Genomic DNA, 17,853 nt, shown 5'->3' with positions numbered 1-17,853 from the left:
TTTATGTAATTAATAATGTTAATAAATTCATTATTTTTTTTAATTATTATTATTTTAGTTATGGTACCACTTAGAAAAATTTTTGGATCCGTCTCTGAATTTAATAAACAAATTTTCTTAAAATTAATGTACAGCGAACACATGAAACAATGTTAATAATTAATTAATTAATTTGTTGATCATTTAGATCCATTCTAAGGAGCTGATAGATGTGAAAATATTGCTATTTTTTTTTATTTAAGATGAAAATAATAATATGGCTAAGCCGTTACCTTCTTCTCTTTGCTGTCCAGTTCATGAACTTGTTTCCCCCCATGGGAACACTCCATATATACGCGCAAACTTTGCCAAAATAACTAATCATTTGGAGAGCTTAATGATTGCTTTCCTAGTTCAAATTTAGCCCTCGGGAATTTCTTGCGTCCACTTCTCCTCATCTTGATATGAACAATATGAAGATTTTATATCAAATACGGGATCAGGAATTGGCCACGTAATTAATTAAAACTATGCTTGTTTGAACCTCCCATCATTATTTTATCAAATCAAGTGCTAATGACATATATAGGAAGCTTTGCATCGCCATAATTATGTCATATTTATAGAGCAATTTTTTTTTTTGAAAGATAGAGTATATTTTATTAAACATGAAAAACTTTAAATTCTATAAAAATAATAACATATGTTTTTATTTGTTTATCATATTAATTTATTAATTATTTTTATTAGCTGAACAATGCGAATAAATAAGTTCAAGAAAATAAACAGAAAAAAAGGAGACAGAGACTCGAATTTGCAAATGGATGGGTAAAGAAGGTAGAGTCAAACGCACCGTATCAAGAAGAAATAAATGAGAGAAGTAAAACACAACGTTTTACTATTTACCAGTCTTACCACAAGTTACTGTTAAAAAGTTACCTTTACTCATTATTTTTAAATATTAGTTAGTTAGTTGATATAGATTAGTTACAGGGCTGTATATAAAACTCACTGTACCTTGATTTTTTATGAATGAGAAATGCATATAACATTTTCTCATTTTTGTTTGTGTCACTGCGTCGCTTGCCTCATCAATTTTGTCAATTTTAAACAAATCATAATAGGGTTGTGTAATAACTCTCTAATCTCGTTGGTTCAATTCTATCGATGATGTATAGGATAAAAACATAACCCTAAACAATATCCCACTAAATATATATACATATATATATATATATATATAATAATTATATATTTGGTGCTTAATATTGGCATTTAAACAAAAAAAAATTGAGTCCATATATAACATTACCACCTAATTTTGACAAGAGGACTAGCAGAAGCCACTGGAAGATACAAAAATTTGTCCTACTTGATTTATCTTACTATTTTTAGCTATTTTTATATGGATGATGTTCATGATTTATCATCGTGTATGATAGAGACGATTTTCCCCTAGTCATTGGCTTCCAAACAAAACACAATAATATTCTGATCTCCAGCAGAAAGATATTGGAAATTGGGAGAATCTTAAGCATTGGGATGATAACATTTTATGATAAATCGTAGAGTCCTTGTCCCTTTTTCTTTGGGGAAAATTTGGAGTACTTAGTGAAAGGATTTGTTATATCCTGGCCAAAGAAACAAAACAATTATAGGACTATGATCCCCTTGAAAGGTCATCTTCTCCAATAAAAATTATATACAGACAAAGGAGAGGAAACCGAAGAGATGCTTGCAAGTTGCTACCCCTATGATGCTTGATGTTTCTTAATGCTTGCAGCAATTAATGAAAAAAAAAGAATCTTCGATAGGAGGGTGCCCTAAGCCTTGCAGGGACCTGCAAATGATTTGTGGTGGAGAGGTAGGCACTATTCTTAATAAATGACGTTTGATTTATTTTTTTTATCGAAAATAATTAAGACAAAGGATTTAATTTCTTAAAGAAAAATGTCAAATTGATACCATATTCAAGAAATTTGATTAATTATTCCAAGTGGGTTATTTTGTAGCTTGGTCATTGATAGGCCAAGAGATACGATGGTGTGGGAAATGGTGGGTTCTTGTAGCTTTTGTTCTTGTGCATGTATAAATAATGAACTGCGTGAGTACGATTGAAGAAGCCAAAGAAGTCCTAGAAGACATTCCGGGTTCAAATATTTCTGGTGGGTTGCCTGTTCATTTCAGCTCATCGATTGGACTTTGCATAGCATGCCAAAATGCTCAAGCCTGATTTTACAAGGATAGATTCTTCTAGTTTGCCCGAAATAATACTAAAAGCAAACAAAGAAATTATAATACTACCAAACGTTACAAAGCAAGCATTTCGTGAAGATGAGCATTAAACAGCTGGTGGTGATTGACAATTGTAGGCGTCGCTTGCCAAAGGAAGAGGTCAGAAGACCAGTGATCCTGAATCTTTAAAGCTTAGACCTTCCAGCAATGTCGATTACAAAACGGTATCTAACATCGTTTCTCGCAAGGCGATCCAGGGCTTCATTGATTTGATCTGGCTCGATGAGTTCTACATCGCATGTGATGTTGTGCTTGCCACACACATCCATCATTTCTTGGGTCTCTTTCATGCCGCCTGTCATGCTCCCCTTCACTGCTCTCTTCCCTGGAATAGATATGGAGGAAAACGGGAAAAAGTTGTTTAGTTTTCTGTCCCCTCATTGTCTATCTATGTGGACAAGACAAATGGGAAAGGTGTACCGAATATTAATGGAAAAGAAGGAAGATCCATTGGCCTGTCTGGTGCCCCCACAACCACTAAAGTCCCATTTACTTTGAGTAGTTCCAAAATCGGTCCTAGCGAGTGTTTGGCTGAAACTGTGTCCAAGATAACATCTAGCGTTCTCTTACCTCTCTGTCAACATAAAACCCACTAGATTCAAAAACCTTGGAAAAAGGTCTCTTCAAAGTGAAATCTCATAGTTCCCTGGTGAAACAAGCAGAAAATTTAAGAGAAACAAACCTGCATTTGTTCTGCATTAGTGCTAACTATGAAACCATCTGCGCCCAAGCGCTGTCTAGCCTCCTTTTCTTTTGATGGAGAGGTGCTGATGACGGTTACGTGATGACCAAATGCCTTTGCCATTTTGACAGCAACATGACCAAGACCGCCCAGACCAACTATTCCCACCATTTTCCCTGGTGACTCAAGTAGTTGGCTATCTTTCATGGGGCTAAAGACGGTGATCCCCGCGCACAACAGGGGCGCTGCTGCATCCATTGGCAGGTTATCTGGCACACGGACCACGTACCTTCACAACAAATATCTCAAAGTAAGTAATCATCCAATTCTACATGAAGAAACTTTCTTTTTCTGGCTCTGATAAACTACTGACCTGTGATCTGCGACTAACATTTTGGAATATCCACCATAAGTAATGCTACCATCCCAGAAAATGCCATTGTAGGTGAACTGGATCTGGTCACAGTAGTTCTCCTGCGAGCTTTTACAGAACTCACATTCCAAACAGGATGCTGCCAAGCACCCAACCCCTACCCTGTCTCCTACTTTGAAATTCTTGACATTGCTTCCCACCTTGGTGATCACCCCAGTAATTTCATGCCTGCACGAGTAACCTTAACCCATAACCAAGAGATTCAAGATTCAATTTCAATTTACAGTTTTGTTTTTTTGTTTACTTGCATCGTTTGGTCAATGTTAAGGCAATTTTAGTCAAAAAGGAAATTACTTCAGACTGAAGTGGCTAAACTCTGAAATTTGTCAAAAGAGCAGCCACTTCCCCCCACTTCCACAGAGAGACAGAGGATAGAATATAAAATAATAACAACGATAATAAAATAATCTACAAGCAAGTAATAAACGTGGCCTTTCAAAAAATAATACTAATAAGCGTAATCATTAAGGATTTAGATCTTCAGATTCTTAAACTAATTCATCAACCCTTCCCCCCGCCCAAGGAAAAAACAACTAAAAAAGGGTCGAGATTCTTTACCCAGGAACAACAGGATACATGGTGATGCCCCAGTCGTTCTTAACGTGATGGAGATCAGTGTGGCAGATCCCACAATACAAAACTTTAATGGTCACATCGTTCACGCCATTCTCCCTGTTCATATTGGCCTCTTCCATGGTTAGCAACAGTTAATCCTACTAAACGAAAGATAGTGAAAAGTGAAAACTAATTTTGTAAAAACATGTTACCTTCGTTTGAAGATGTAAGGGGCGATCTTGCCAGAGGAATCATAAGCCGCCCACCCTCCTACCGTTTGCGTGTGGTTCGGCGTTTCCACAGCCATGTGGACGAAAAGACCGAAACGTACGACCACACAAACAAGCAAAGGGAGAGAGTGAGAAAGAGAGAAAGCTCAGAGCTTGTATTGAATGTAAAATGTGAAAAGAGTAGGTGGTATTTATAGCGAGTGTCAGGGAGAAAACGAACAAGTAGTGGCCAGGACTAAAAATGCTTTTATTTCTGGTTCCTATCAGACAATTGTTTAACAACCAAATATAATTGCTCCTTTTTTAAAAAAAAAAAAATCGCAACTAACACAGTATGAATTATGAAAGATGGGGTGTAATTCAAGTGCAATTTCGTGGAACTAAGACCACTACAAAAGTTGGGTTGTTGAGTGCTCTTCATACTTCTCCACTTAACGCTGGCTATTAGGCTTTCAAAGTCTTTTCCCTGAGGTCAAACGACCCTGTTTATTAATGGGAGGGTCGCTATGACCATGAGCCTTGTGTGACTCATGGGTTTCCAGCCATTTTCTGGTCGAGAACCACGTTAGTTTAATAAAATTTACGGTGAAAAATATGGGAATTCTGCAAAAGTTAAATCAGTTGCACGACTCCACGACTCTACTTTTTCTGCCTTAAGATGAACTTATCTATAATATTTGGGTCTTCCTCGTTTAACCACGTGGAGGGAAAGAAAAAAAATAGATAGAAAGAGACCGCGTGCAAACTTACGGGCCATAGTCTAATTTAAGTTAAAAGGACATGGGCATTCTGCAAAGAGCTCTACATCCATGTCATCGCCTCGCCTTTTCTCCTAGCATTTTTTCCAAAAGTCGAGTTGCTAAGAATTTGTTGAATATGGGGCCTACAAAAGTTTGAATAGGGGGCCTACGGTCCTACACCTATTTATGGACTTCTCTTTGACCTTCAATTTTCTGTCGGTTCCCTTCGTGAAATTCCGAAGAAATTGCCGTATGGATCATCTCATACAAGAATATTTAAGTCCTTGCGATGACGGCAGATGATCTTTCAACAAACTTATGATAAAATTTCTCTTACTCGCCATCCATCACATGTCAAACCCTAAATTTAATCTTCAAAAGTTTTAAAAGCCTTTTTTTCAAATTTCGACATGAATACCTTTTAAATGACTAGTGATAAAATAAAAAAATCTTTTTAAATTTTGTTTTAAGTATGTTATAGATACTTAAAGTTCTCTTTTATCAAATTTAGAATTTAAGTTATCTCTCATGGTTCATATGGAGTTTAATTAGTTAATTAAAAAAAAAGGAAGTATGAATATAAAAAAGATTTGATACACTGATAATCAAGTTAAGAGAAACATATAAACTAAAGCCTACTCCATCAAATTAAATACTTGCTCCGTCTCATTTAATTCACTTTACTTGTGTATGTTATATGATTTTTTTTTATGAGATTGCGGCTCCATTTTGAATTTAAATAGACACAAAATTTTTATTAATTTTAATTATAATGACATATATATAATGAATCAATAAAGATATTAGCTATATAAAATTTATAATTTTGTGCCGTTTAATTAACATATACATTTAAATAAAAAAAAAATTTAGGTGAACTTGAATCTTTCTCCACATTTAATATTTGGATAAAAGAAAAAAGTCATAAAAGGTAAATATAATGTATATCAAAAGAGACTTTAGATAATTAATTCAATCAAATCAAATCGAACAAATTAATTAAAGGACACGAGAAGCTCACTACTTAAACTATTCACATACGATTATTTCTTTTTTTTTTTTATTGTTTTTATCTTTAGTGCTTGTTTTGTCTGGTTTTTTTTCAGCTTATTTACTTCTTAAAAGTAAAAATCAGGTCAAATATAAAATTTTGAAAAGTTCTTAAAAAAAAGTAACTTTTTTTAAAGAATAAAATTTTGAAAAAAAGAACTTCAGGAAAAGTTCCTATGAGGAGTTTTTTCTTTTTTTCTTTTAAAAATGCAAGAGAATTTTTATTTTTATTTTCAAATATCTTCATCTGTTAAAAATAATTACAATATTACTCTTAAAAAAAATATTTTTTATTATAATTTTAACCAAAATTATAACTTATAAAAAAATAACTTATTAAAAAAATTTATCAAACAATTTTAACTTAATTTTAAAAGCTATTATTTTTTATAAAAACTTCATAATAATTTTTAAGTTAAAAAAAATCAAGTCAAACTAACTCTTAATATATTTATTTGTTTTTAAATAGTTTGCCAAAAAAACAATTCATCTCATTTTAGATTAGTGGATTGGAATTAGTTGCAAACTCAATAGACTTGACCATTGTTCTAAAATTGGACCTGGTCCAACAACTTTTAGACATCTAAAACCTTCCTTAGGCTTCCAACGCACGGGCTGGCCTCAGACCCAAAGCACCCTTGAGTTCAGACCAAGCGTGAGCCGGTCGTCCCATCCTTAATCTTCTTGATCCATTCCTTGAACTTTAAAGAATCTTTGCTATTTGCACTTTAATAGAAAAATCCCAATAAAAAATTTAAAATAAAAGACATAATATTTTAAAAAATTTTAAATTATTTTAAAAAATTTAAATTTTTTTATCTTTTTAACACGTTTAATTAAACTTTTTTACTTTAATTTTAAGATAAATAAGTTTTTAAACTTTTTTTAGTTATATAAGTCATAATAACTAAAATTTGACTTAATTAAAATGTAATTTTATCATTTTATATCACGTGATACTATTATTACATGTTAATATATTATAATAGATGATAACATGACATATTGATATAGCATGTCATATGTTTTTTTTACACAAACGTCACATCAGTCATATTGATATAAAAATAATAAATATTATTTTAATTAATGATAAGTAGTCAATTATTAATTATAAGAGTTTATTTAATAAAAATAAAAATATATTGATTTAATTGAATATAATAAAAAAATAAAAAATTATTTAAACTTTTTACAAAATTTAAGAATTTTTCAAAAATTATGTAAAATAAAAACCTTTTGATGAACTCATATCCATTTGTTCACTTTTTATTTATGTTTCCACACTTGTTCTCCTAGGAGCAAATGTATGTACAATTGAATATATAAAGATAAAAAGTGAATAAATTATTATAAATTTGTATATTACCTTAATGATGACAAATATTCCTTCTCTCAAATTCAATGTGAAACCAAACTAAATTTAAATTCCTATTCATATTTCACATATTAAAAAATATATTTGACATTTCTTCAGAATATAAAAATTAAGCTGTTGGAGATATACATAAAGACATATATAGTTGGAACTGACCAAATGCATTGCCAAAAAGTCAAGTCAAAGTATAGCAATTCAATTTCACATGGAAATTGGATTTCCCATAATTGGATTCACTTTAACAACCTCAGAAATTTGCAAAAAATTACCAATTAATTTTGATAATATATGATTAATTATTCACAAAAGCGCTCCTAAAATCCAAATTAAATTCTTGTCCTTTCAATTTATTTCAATGAGTACAAAACGGTGGCGTTTCGTGGGTGGGTTAGGAACATACAAGCGGAGCCCGAGAAGGGAGACAGAGGGTTAGAGGTGTCGTTTTGGTAATTTCCGTGCCTCACTAACTAAAACCTGCAGCTTCCGTTCCCTTACTCCTGAAAACAAAGCCCAAAAAGGCACAAACCCCAAAAGAAAAGAAATTATATATATAAAATGAAAGGAAAAAAACAGAAAAAACAAAGCCCAAAAAAAAAAAAACACAAAGTAATAAATAAAAAAGAGAGAAGAGAAAGGAAGGAAAGAAACCTAAACAACGCAACACAGGCTTCGGTTCTTTGGTAATTCGGCGGTTCGCTCGTGCGTTTCACGTGTTAGATCCATCTTCCTTCCCCATCAGATTCCTGCATTCTCGTTAAACAAACCCTAAATGCTCTGTCTCTCGCTGCTTCCGTCGTTGTTATGCGTTTCGAGGTTAATTAAACAAGGATTTTGATTAACCGATTAAATATTAATGTGTTGTGCGATAGACACCGATTTTTCGTTTTCCGATACAATTTTGTTTTGAGTTTTAAAAAACCCTAATTTTTCGAATGGCTATGACGGCTGATTCTTCTTCTCCAAGCGACGGTGGTCTCAACAGCCCTCAGTTCCGCCGCAAAAATTTGCCTTCTCCCTGGGCTCAAGTTGTTCGAGGCGAGTCGGAATCAATCGTAGCCGTTCATCATACCCCTTCTTCACCATCATCAGCAACCTCACCCCCCGTCGCTTCCCTACCGGAGCAAGCAACTTTTTCCGATTGCTCCCCTTCGAAAGCGGCTTCCTCCTCCTCCTCCTCCTCCCCGCCGCCGGATAACTTGGCCGCCGACGGTGGCTCTGATTCGAATAGCAACAGCAATGCGGCTGCTCGGTCCAAGAAGCCGGCTTGGAACAAGCCTTCAAATGGCGTCGTTGAGGTGAGCCCCGTAATGGGAGCTGCGTCTTGGCCTGCTTTATCTGAAGCCGCTAGGGCTTCCCCCAAATCATTAGCTGACTCTTCTTCCAAGACCGTTCCTGACGGATCGCTTTCTACTTCTCAGGTTTGTTCTAATTCTTTTTATTTTGCCCTTGTTAATTTATATTCATATTAAACTAGGAGAACAGGCAAGGAAAAGGAATCTCTTTACTTGCCATATTTATTTCTTGTTATGCAACCAAACACAGAGTGACTTCTTATTTTAGTTATTAATTAATAATTAAGTAAAAGCTGACAGTAATTTTGTGCTAATAATAGGGGCCGGTAATACCCCAATCAACTCAGAAGCAAGGTACTAGTAATGCAAATCCGACTTCAACACCAAACCGTACAATGTCAAGTCGGCAAAGGTCTTCTAAGCGTGGTGGCAGTGGTGGAGGCAACAACTCTGCTAGTGGGCCTCCACATAGTGGCTTTTCTCATCAACACCCGCCACCACCACCACCGCCACCGCCATTTCCTGTTTTACAAATGCCTCCAAATAGTTATGGTAATTTTGTTCCAGCAATGCCAGATCCTTCCATGAGAGATCCTCAATATAGGGGCAATAATTGGGAAAACAGACCAGTCGGAGGGTTTGCGTCTCAATCACACAATGATCACCGGCATTCTTCTAGGAGGGGAGGCAACTATGGACCACGTGGAGATGGTGGCTATCATAACAATTATGGGGGCAGGCGTGATCAGGATCGTGGAAATTATGGCAGTGGAAGAGATGGTCATATGCAGCATCAGAGAGCTCCTCCAAGGGGCTTTCCAAGGCCTCCGCCACCCAGTGCTCATTCTTTTGTTCCTCCACAGCCTGTGAGACCATTTGTGAATCCCATAGGATATCCTGGTACGTTCATATATTAAGAGCTTGTTTCTTTCTGTTATGTGGGCGTTAAGTAATTTTAATCTTCTCTTCAGAGTTTATATATTTCCCTACAATGCCCATGGAGCCATTTAGGGGCATGCCATTATTTACCCATGCCCCACCTCCTGCAATGATTATGCCTGTTCCGGAACTTCCCCTGCCTGCTTTGTTATTACATCAGATAGATTATTATTTCAGGTAATTTCACATTGTCAGTTAATTTTTGGTGACATTTTGTTTGCCCTAACGGTTTATTTTTGAGAATTCTCTTATAATAAACTGCCTCTGCATTGATGGTCTAATTTTTTTTGGTGCAGTGATGCTAATTTGGTAAAAGATGAGTTTTTGAAGTCTAACATGGATGATCAGGGCTGGGTACCCATTTCTTTAATAGCAGGATTTCCTCGAGTAAGTTTTTTGTGATTTGATTAAGCAGTTTCTCATTTTGTTCATGTGATCTTTGCATGCTCTTTTCCAACTTAAATTGCAAGCTAGCTAAAAGGTTATTGCGAATGAGGGAACCATGATATAGACGTTAGAGTTAATATTGTTCTCTGCTATTCAGCCTTTATGTATTTAAGTTGTCTAAAACCCTGTCAGAAGCTCAGATGAAGTTTGGTAGGGTGATAATCTTGTTCCTTTACCTGTACCTGGATGTTTAGTGTGGTCATTGGTCAACTAGTTTTGCTAATCCTTGCTTTGAAGTTTATGTTTATTGATCCGTTTCTAAAGCACTCATCCTCAGTAACCGGTGTCTTTGAATTCTATTTTTTTATTCGTGGGCCATGAACTCAGCATTTCTGTATCAAATTTGAGGTAGTACTTTGCCCATTTATTCTGATGGCACTTTGTTGAGTATGCTAATCGGTCACTAGGGTTCAAGCTTTTCTGGTCGCTGGACTTTTATAAATGGAAAGACGGTTGAATGGGCAAAAGTGAAAGAGTCTTTGTGCTAATGACATGGAGAACTAATTTATACCAGCTGAAATTGCACATAATAAATTCTAGACCTGAACTTCAAAACATTGGGTAATTAAATGTGGGTTCCTTATATTGTTGGTTTCAGAGGATATTCATATTGCTATAAATCAGGGAAAGTAGAATCTCGTATCAGTCATACCAGGAAATTTATTACACTTTGTAGTAGTATTTAATGTGTAGATTTCTTCGTCATGATGATTTGGATTGATCTATGTCTCGCTGGACTTTCTACCAGTCACAGTGTGCCACATGCCTTGTATTGTATCAGTCAGTCATGACTCTGTATAGACACTCTTCTCATCCTGACTCCTTAATATCTAATCTTTCGCCGTGAAGATCTGATTGTTGTATCATGTATGCAATAGCTGGTCTATAATAAGGTTGTCTTTTGGTTCATTTGTTTAGTGATTTAGACACATGGTTTTATTCTGCGTGTTCCTTTCAGAATAAGTAGCAAAGACTTTCTGATTGTCTCGTTTATACCATTGTTTTGACTTCTTCTTCTTCTCTCCTTTTTTAGGCGGCCTGCTGAGCGGGTTAATACGAAGGAATTAGTGGGGAATGTAGTTTAGTTAAATTTATACTGCTTTTAAATGATTTAGAAGCATCCGAGCACTTGGCTCATTGGTTGGTGCATGATTCCCTGCTTAAAGAGTAGGGTTCGAATCCCCTTCCTCCAATTAAAATAAAAAATGATATAGAAACCATCTATTCTGTTCCCAATTATCTTCTGAGGGGTAGCATTAAATGATTTCTATCTGCATTAAATTGTTGATTGATTGATATATCTGACTATTTTTTCATGGAAGCATTACAATGATTGTATGTCTAAATAACTAAATCTCTTGTTCTTTCTTTTCTCATGGGGTTTCTTGATTATCCAGTATTCATACATACTATTGGTTGATGTGTTGTTAATATTTATGTTTGTACCATAATATATCTGATGCTTCTTGAACCTTTTAAAACATTTGAGTGCCCTGTGCAGATCAAGTTTGTTCTATGGTGATTATTTTGCAGGTTAAGAGTTTGACAAGCAACATTCAGCTGATATTAGATTCCTTGCGGAGTTCAACTATTGTGGAAGTACAGGTACATTCAGCATTGCAATAATTATTAAGCAACAAGGGAAATGCCTTATTAATTCTAAAAATCAGCTCTAAGTTTCAATCAAGTTTCTTGTTGACTGGAAATCCCCTTTTAGTCTTTTAGGCAGTGGCATTGAGTCCAAGAAACTGGCAATAAATTGCCAGACTGGTGCTGTTTTTTCAGGTAGGTTTTGACTGTTATTGAAATATCTGCAGGATGACAAAGTGAGGAGGCTTAATGAGTGGATGAAATGGATACCTTCTCGGGTTTCCACAGAGTCAGGCATACTATCTCCAGGTGCATCAAGTTCTGATATGCTGGCAAGTTCTTTTCAGCAGATTACAGTGAAGGAAGAGTCTATTAACCAAAGTAAGGCAGGTAATGTGAACCCTCATTCTGAGGACACCTCAGGAAGACATCTATCCGAGCTGGTTAGCCACTCTCAACTCTGCAATGGGGAGGATTCCGACGACACATGTTTGGACCAAAACTGATATCTCTATGCCACCAGAAAAGCACAATCCGGTCAGGCTGGTGTGCTTTATTTTTGATTCAACAGGAGTGGATGCTACTTCAGAAGGGATGGGACACCTTTTTCTTTTATTTTCACCATCGTCTTACTCGGTTTTGACGGTGTTTTGATGAGGCAACTAGAGGCAAACAATAAGAAAGATGCATAAATTTATCTTTGAAAGATAGAGAAAGAGAAGAAAGTGAGATATAAACAAGAGTTAGGTTATTGACTGGGGAAGAAATTATGAGGCTGTTTGGTTGTATAGTTTTGCTGTTGGTATGGAGTGGACGACTGTGTTATTTTTTTGGTCAAGTGATGACAGGTGCAGCATTCCAAGGGAGGGGAATTTGGATTGTCCTAAACATGGCTGAGAATGTTTTAGTAACTATCTAGGTTTCTAGTTCTTTTGTTTTTCCATTTTTTGGTTTTGTTCCTGCCTCACATTCTTAAGTTATATATATATTCTACACACTCTCATACATTTTTTTTTCCCCTAAGTTATTTTCTTATGCTTTTCCAGCAATATTTACCCATGCTCTCCGATTACTTTCTATCATGCTTGAGTAGGTCTAATTAATAACCCTTACTCACGAACGTGCAATGCATCGCTGCTCGCATTGTCCAATGAGCTAACAAAAACAGTGGCTGGATTTCAGAATCTCCATAACCCACTGTGATTATTTCTAGTAGTACATTCATTTTACACAAAAGGAGAGAGTAACATTTGGACATCTGAGTGGCTGAGCGTGTCATTACCCAATAGTGAGAGACTGTCAAGTTGAGCATGGGGAATTGATGAAGGTGATAGTGTTCAGAACTGACAGCTGTAATGTGTCAACCATCAATTTGACAAGACTCTCTGACTCTTTCTTTCACTGTGATACCTGTGTCTACTAGGAAGGATTTTATAAAAGGAGAGCAGAGCGGGTGATCGAATCCCCCACTTGGTGAACCAGGGTGTTTGTTTCCTTTGTCACTGGGAACTGGGAAGAGTTGGATACATTAATATCTTCATTCCCTTAAAGAGTATTAGTTACTGTTTTCCTTTTGTATGTAACTTTCTTTCTGCCAAAATGCACCCCATAAATCCAAAGCTTTAAACGGTTAGCCAACTTTTGCAATGAAAGTGGACCTGCTTCAACAGCTCAATTTCCAAATTAAGGACTAGTCACCGCTTAATCCTTACTTTCAGTAAATTGTGTAGTTTTTTTTTTTTTACATTCTTGGATGATTATGGGTTCTCTTAATCTTCTGTTCTAGGGTTCTATCCATTTAATATTCTTACAAAATTTAAGAAAATTTTTATTTCCTTGAATTCAATATTTTATATGTTAATTAACAGAAAATAAAGACAAAATTCTTGAAATGGGACGGACATTATTGCGCAGTTCCCGGTCTTTTTTTGGTTTTTCTCTCTATGTTTTCCATCGGCAATTGGACATGACATCGAAACCAGCTCGTTGATCCTCCATGGCTCTAGTTCCTTGCGAAACTTGCAGAAGACGGGAGTAGGTCTTTAGGTACGGATTTGTGGATAAAAAAACAGAAAAGCTTTCGTCGAACTGTAAAGAGTTAAAGGGCAGTGTTAGAAGTGGTGGAAGGACAAAAGGCGCAAAGAAGAAACGTGACATGGTTTAAGACTTGCGAGCTTTGTTCAATGGAATCTCTCTCGAGTATCAACTTGCAGTCCCAGTCGCAGACGACCGTCGTGGATTGACAGCCCGGTACTCAATTGTCCATGCTTATCATTTTAGTGACAGAGACACAACGAGTACTTTTATCTTCCGTCCTCCCACCCAACCTCTCCTCTCTCTCTCTCTCTCTCTCTCTCTCTATGGAGAATAAAGTAAACATGGCTGTAGTTCTAAGTTCTAACTTTCTACTCATTGTCCATTTGCTGAGCTGACAATTATCTGTGGTCACAACACATAGATACCTTAGTACAGACCCGGAATTCTTACAGTTTGGACACAGACAAAGAGAGAGGGAAAATAAAAGATCCATACAAAATTGCCTACCCATCCTGTCAAATCACATTTTTTTTTTCCTCACGTCTCTTAAATTAACATGCTTCAAGTGGTCATTCTGCTACAAGATTTCATGTTACCGAAAGGCTAAGCAGTAGATGCGAACAAAGTTATCAAAATCAATGGTATAAGATACCAAATGCAAATTCTTAAGTTCATCCTTGCTTCCAAAAAAGAAAAGAGCAAAGATCCGTCCCAGGAATAAACGAATTGTATGCTGGGTGTCAAAGTATCATCTTTTTAGAACCCGTGGTTCTTCCTTGGACGTTGAGAGCAACAAAAACATGCTTACACACCGCCAGTGACTGTGAAACCAAAACCGAAGATCTTCTATCAGTCGGACTCTCTGGAGATATCCATTTCGAAAGTTCTGCAAGGCCTTTCTAGCAAGTGGAGAGTTGGCCAGCCTCGTCGCTCATTGCTTTCAGTCCTCTCCAGCTGCCATTCTTGGTATCCTTTTCGCATTTTTGGGGTCGCGTAAACTGTGCAGAAGCATGGGCGCTGAGCCATTGCTCTGGTTAGAAATTAAAGGTTCTTTTGGCGAGTACAAATTAGGGAAATTGCATTTGGGTACATAATGAAATAAAAACAAATTAATGTCCGGTGTTTTTTTTAAAAATAATTTAATCGTGCAAGGAGTAATTTTCTAGTGTAATAAACAATTCAATGAATCACCAAAAATACCCATCAAGAAAAATAGGTACAAGTTGTATATTGTAATATACGTATTGATATAATAAATTTTGTAAATGTTTTAGTTACTATAGACTAATATACATATTATTGTGATAAGATATATATTCTTACATTAAAATGTACATGTCATTAGCTATAGTGTACATGATAGTTTCTTAGATGTTTTAATATTATAATGTAAATATTGTATATATTAGTATTATAAAATGATAAGCATATTATTACCTTCAGCTGAAGTTTACTGAAATTGTAGGGCTTTATAGATAGTTGGATAGAACAAGCAGTTTGCTGGGGTTAAGACTGATACTTGGGGTCAAAGTTTGGTCGGGTTTGGTCAGGGCACTTTGACGTGTCTAGTTATATAGTCTGCCCAGTGTCCACCGTGGTCAAGGAGGTACTCAGTTAGGTCTATCAATGCCGCGTTTCTGAACATAGAGGGGGTGAGTACCGTTGTGACCAGACAAGTTGTCTGCAATATATTTCGCTTGTCTTGTACCACGAAATTACATGTTAAATGGTACAAATGCAAATGCCATGGGAGGTGTCTGTTTGGGTTTTGTCATAGTATAAACAGGGCGGTTTCACTTGAATGGGCATGATGCTGGTAGGGGTAACCGAGCCGAGGTAGTCACCTTGTGCTTGTTTCGAGTCAGGATTTTTTTTTTTTCCAGTTTTTAGATGACCGTATTGCTGTCTAATGACGTGAATAGTGTTGGTTCTTGAGTATCGATAAACCTCATTCTATGGTCTACTGCGAGAAGAAAAAAAAGAAATTACCAGAATATCTTTGCAAATATATATATATATATATATATATATTAACCTCATCTAAAAATAAAAAAAAATTAATCGTGAAAGAAGTTCAAATTACTATAATGTTATGTTTATATATAATGAAATGATATATATTTTACTTAATTATTATGTACAATTCATGTCGATGTCAATTTTTTTTTTTTGGTATGTTAAAACCAAAAGCAAGTAAAGGTATTTTTTTGGCTTAACAATAAGTATCAGAATACACTTGAAATATATATAAATTACACATATAACATCCAACGGTAAAAACTTTAGATAAAATCACCAGCTAACAATTTACTTGCATGCGATTACACCCAAGTATAATTTTCCATACAAAATACAATATAAAAAGGGTTTGTATTAAAAGTTCATTCATTTTCTTATTAAAGTTTAATACTAGAAGTAGTACACGTTTAAGGATTGGTATCCGTAACTTTAAAATTTGAAAAATTTACTTAGCATAGTACATTTATGCAGCACACCATAGGCCACTAGGACGTGACATCTCTTCATTCGGATTTTCCCATCTCCTCATTCTCTCTCCCATGCTTCTCTCTGTTAAGCATGTGGGCATCACCAGGTAAAAACAACAATAATAGCAGCAGCTACATAGGCTGTGGTAGTTCACCTTCAAAATCCTCCTCCACCTGCTCCTCCCCTACACCTTGTTCATCACCATCTCCAAATACCCTTAACCTGTCAGCAAAAAAATCCATGGAAGAAGTCTGGAAAGATATAAGCCTAGCTTCTCTAGCTGATCACCCTGCAGGAACTGTCCTCTCCTCCACAACCAGTAACCCTACCTTTCCTGGCATGATCTTTCAAGACTTTTTGGCTAGGCCCTTGAACAAAGAACCTCCAAGAAGAGGTAGTGTCTCCATCGACACATCCCTCACTGAAGAAACCACCCTTTTTGGCTCTCTACCACCCACTCCTGGCACCCTATTGAGCTTGAATTCTGGATGTGATTTCATATCCATGGAAAGTAGTGGAGATCCCGTGAGGCCAAACCCAGCAGTCAATGGTCGTACCGGCGTTGGAACTCCATCTTTTGGTTCCTCTCACAACTCTACTTTTCATGCGTTTGGCTCTTCTGCAGTTTTCCCTTCTTTCTGCCTTAAAAGGGCTCAAGAAAACAATGAAAATTCCAACGATCGGCGGCATAAGCGCATGATGAAGAACAGAGAGTCAGCTGCTCGGTCAAGAGCCAGAAAACAGGTAAAATCTCTTTTCACTTTCTCCCCCACACACTAACATGCCAAGGAAACTGATGAAAATTCTACTAATATGACAATTACTGGATCCTGGAGTATTCCCCATGACGTTCTTTGTGAGTTCCTGTGATTTGAGTGCCTCAGGCTTACACAAATGAATTGGAGCTTGAAGTTGCTCATTTGCTGGAAGAAAATGCTAAGCTTAGAAGGCAGCAGGAGAAGGTGATATATCAGTTTTGCTTGACCTGTGGTTCTAAAAGAGTAAGGTACAATCAGTTGATATAATTATAATGCGTTTTGCATTCTTGTTTCGCAGTTGTTGGCAGCTCCTGCTCAGCGTCCCAAAAAGAATTCTCTCAGTAGATGTTTAACTGCTCCATTTTAAGATGTAAGAAGGCAGCCATTATTCTTCTTAGTCTCTGTTTTCCATGCCCATTTGTTTTTGTTCTCTCTATCATCCAGTTGACCAAACTGATCAATTGTCGGTTAGATAGAGATACTTTTGAATGGGCTAAAACAATAGGCACGGTTTTTGGTTGGATACGTCTCTCTCAACTCTCAAGTGGTTGTAAAGAAAAAGGGGAAAAAAGAAAAAATTGTAAGGAATAAAAGAAGGGCCTGTTTTGGGATCCCAAGCCGCAGGGACAAAGCCATTGCTGGGGTGTTTCCCTACTTTTTATATCTATCCCTTGAATCCCTTGACTTTTGTTTTTATTATTTTTCTTGATGTTTGCTTTCTCTTTTACGAATGAGGACAAGGTGGTTTCAATGAAAGACAATTAATGCTTAAAGGGGTAGAGCCATAGGTAATTTGTTTGCCTAATAAAGATGTTAACAGTGTGAAAGATGGGACATGTTTGGCTATCAATATCACCACTTCTTCGTAACCTTATCTCCGCCTGCTCCTAGTCTTCGTTCACTCTCCCGCATTCCCTATTCCATTGCTCCTCCCCCAATCAAAATTGGTCATACTGCTGTT

At 36.1% G+C, this 17,853-nt stretch overlaps 3 protein-coding genes across 3 annotated transcripts; 2 read left to right on the top strand and 1 right to left on the bottom strand.

Annotated features, from left to right (window-relative positions):
* Window positions 1-2,100: 2,100 nt before the first annotated feature.
* Window positions 2,101-4,351, bottom strand: LOC18591600 (putative cinnamyl alcohol dehydrogenase 6). Its single transcript, XM_007017814.3, has 6 exons — window positions 4,157-4,351; window positions 3,948-4,061; window positions 3,330-3,557; window positions 2,957-3,245; window positions 2,695-2,848; window positions 2,101-2,599 (listed from the first exon to the last, which is right to left on the bottom strand). Exons 1-6 carry the CDS (start codon window positions 4,249-4,251, stop codon window positions 2,400-2,402), a joined length of 1,080 nt encoding a protein of 359 aa, XP_007017876.1. The 5' UTR covers window positions 4,252-4,351; the 3' UTR covers window positions 2,101-2,399.
* A 3,580-nt stretch (window positions 4,352-7,931) lies between these two features.
* On the top strand, window positions 7,932-12,633 carry LOC18591599 (la-related protein 1C-like). Its single transcript, XM_007017813.3, has 6 exons — window positions 7,932-8,760; window positions 8,955-9,534; window positions 9,606-9,750; window positions 9,870-9,960; window positions 11,554-11,625; window positions 11,838-12,633. Exons 1-6 carry the CDS (start codon window positions 8,275-8,277, stop codon window positions 12,114-12,116), a joined length of 1,653 nt encoding a protein of 550 aa, XP_007017875.3. The 5' UTR covers window positions 7,932-8,274; the 3' UTR covers window positions 12,117-12,633.
* A 3,437-nt stretch (window positions 12,634-16,070) lies between these two features.
* Window positions 16,071-17,557, top strand: LOC18591596 (bZIP transcription factor 27-like). Its single transcript, XM_018125433.2, has 3 exons — window positions 16,071-16,878; window positions 17,019-17,096; window positions 17,191-17,557. Exons 1-3 carry the CDS (start codon window positions 16,225-16,227, stop codon window positions 17,257-17,259), a joined length of 801 nt encoding a protein of 266 aa, XP_017980922.1. The 5' UTR covers window positions 16,071-16,224; the 3' UTR covers window positions 17,260-17,557.
* Window positions 17,558-17,853: the final 296 nt, after the last annotated feature.

The sequence above is a fragment of the Theobroma cacao genome, chromosome 8, assembly GCF_053813885.1.
Source record: "Theobroma cacao isolate CCN51 chromosome 8, ASM5381388v1, whole genome shotgun sequence".
Taxonomy (NCBI): domain Eukaryota; kingdom Viridiplantae; phylum Streptophyta; class Magnoliopsida; order Malvales; family Malvaceae; genus Theobroma; species Theobroma cacao.
Note: the sequence above shows the minus strand (reverse complement) of the source record. Positions and strands in the feature narration are given on the sequence as shown.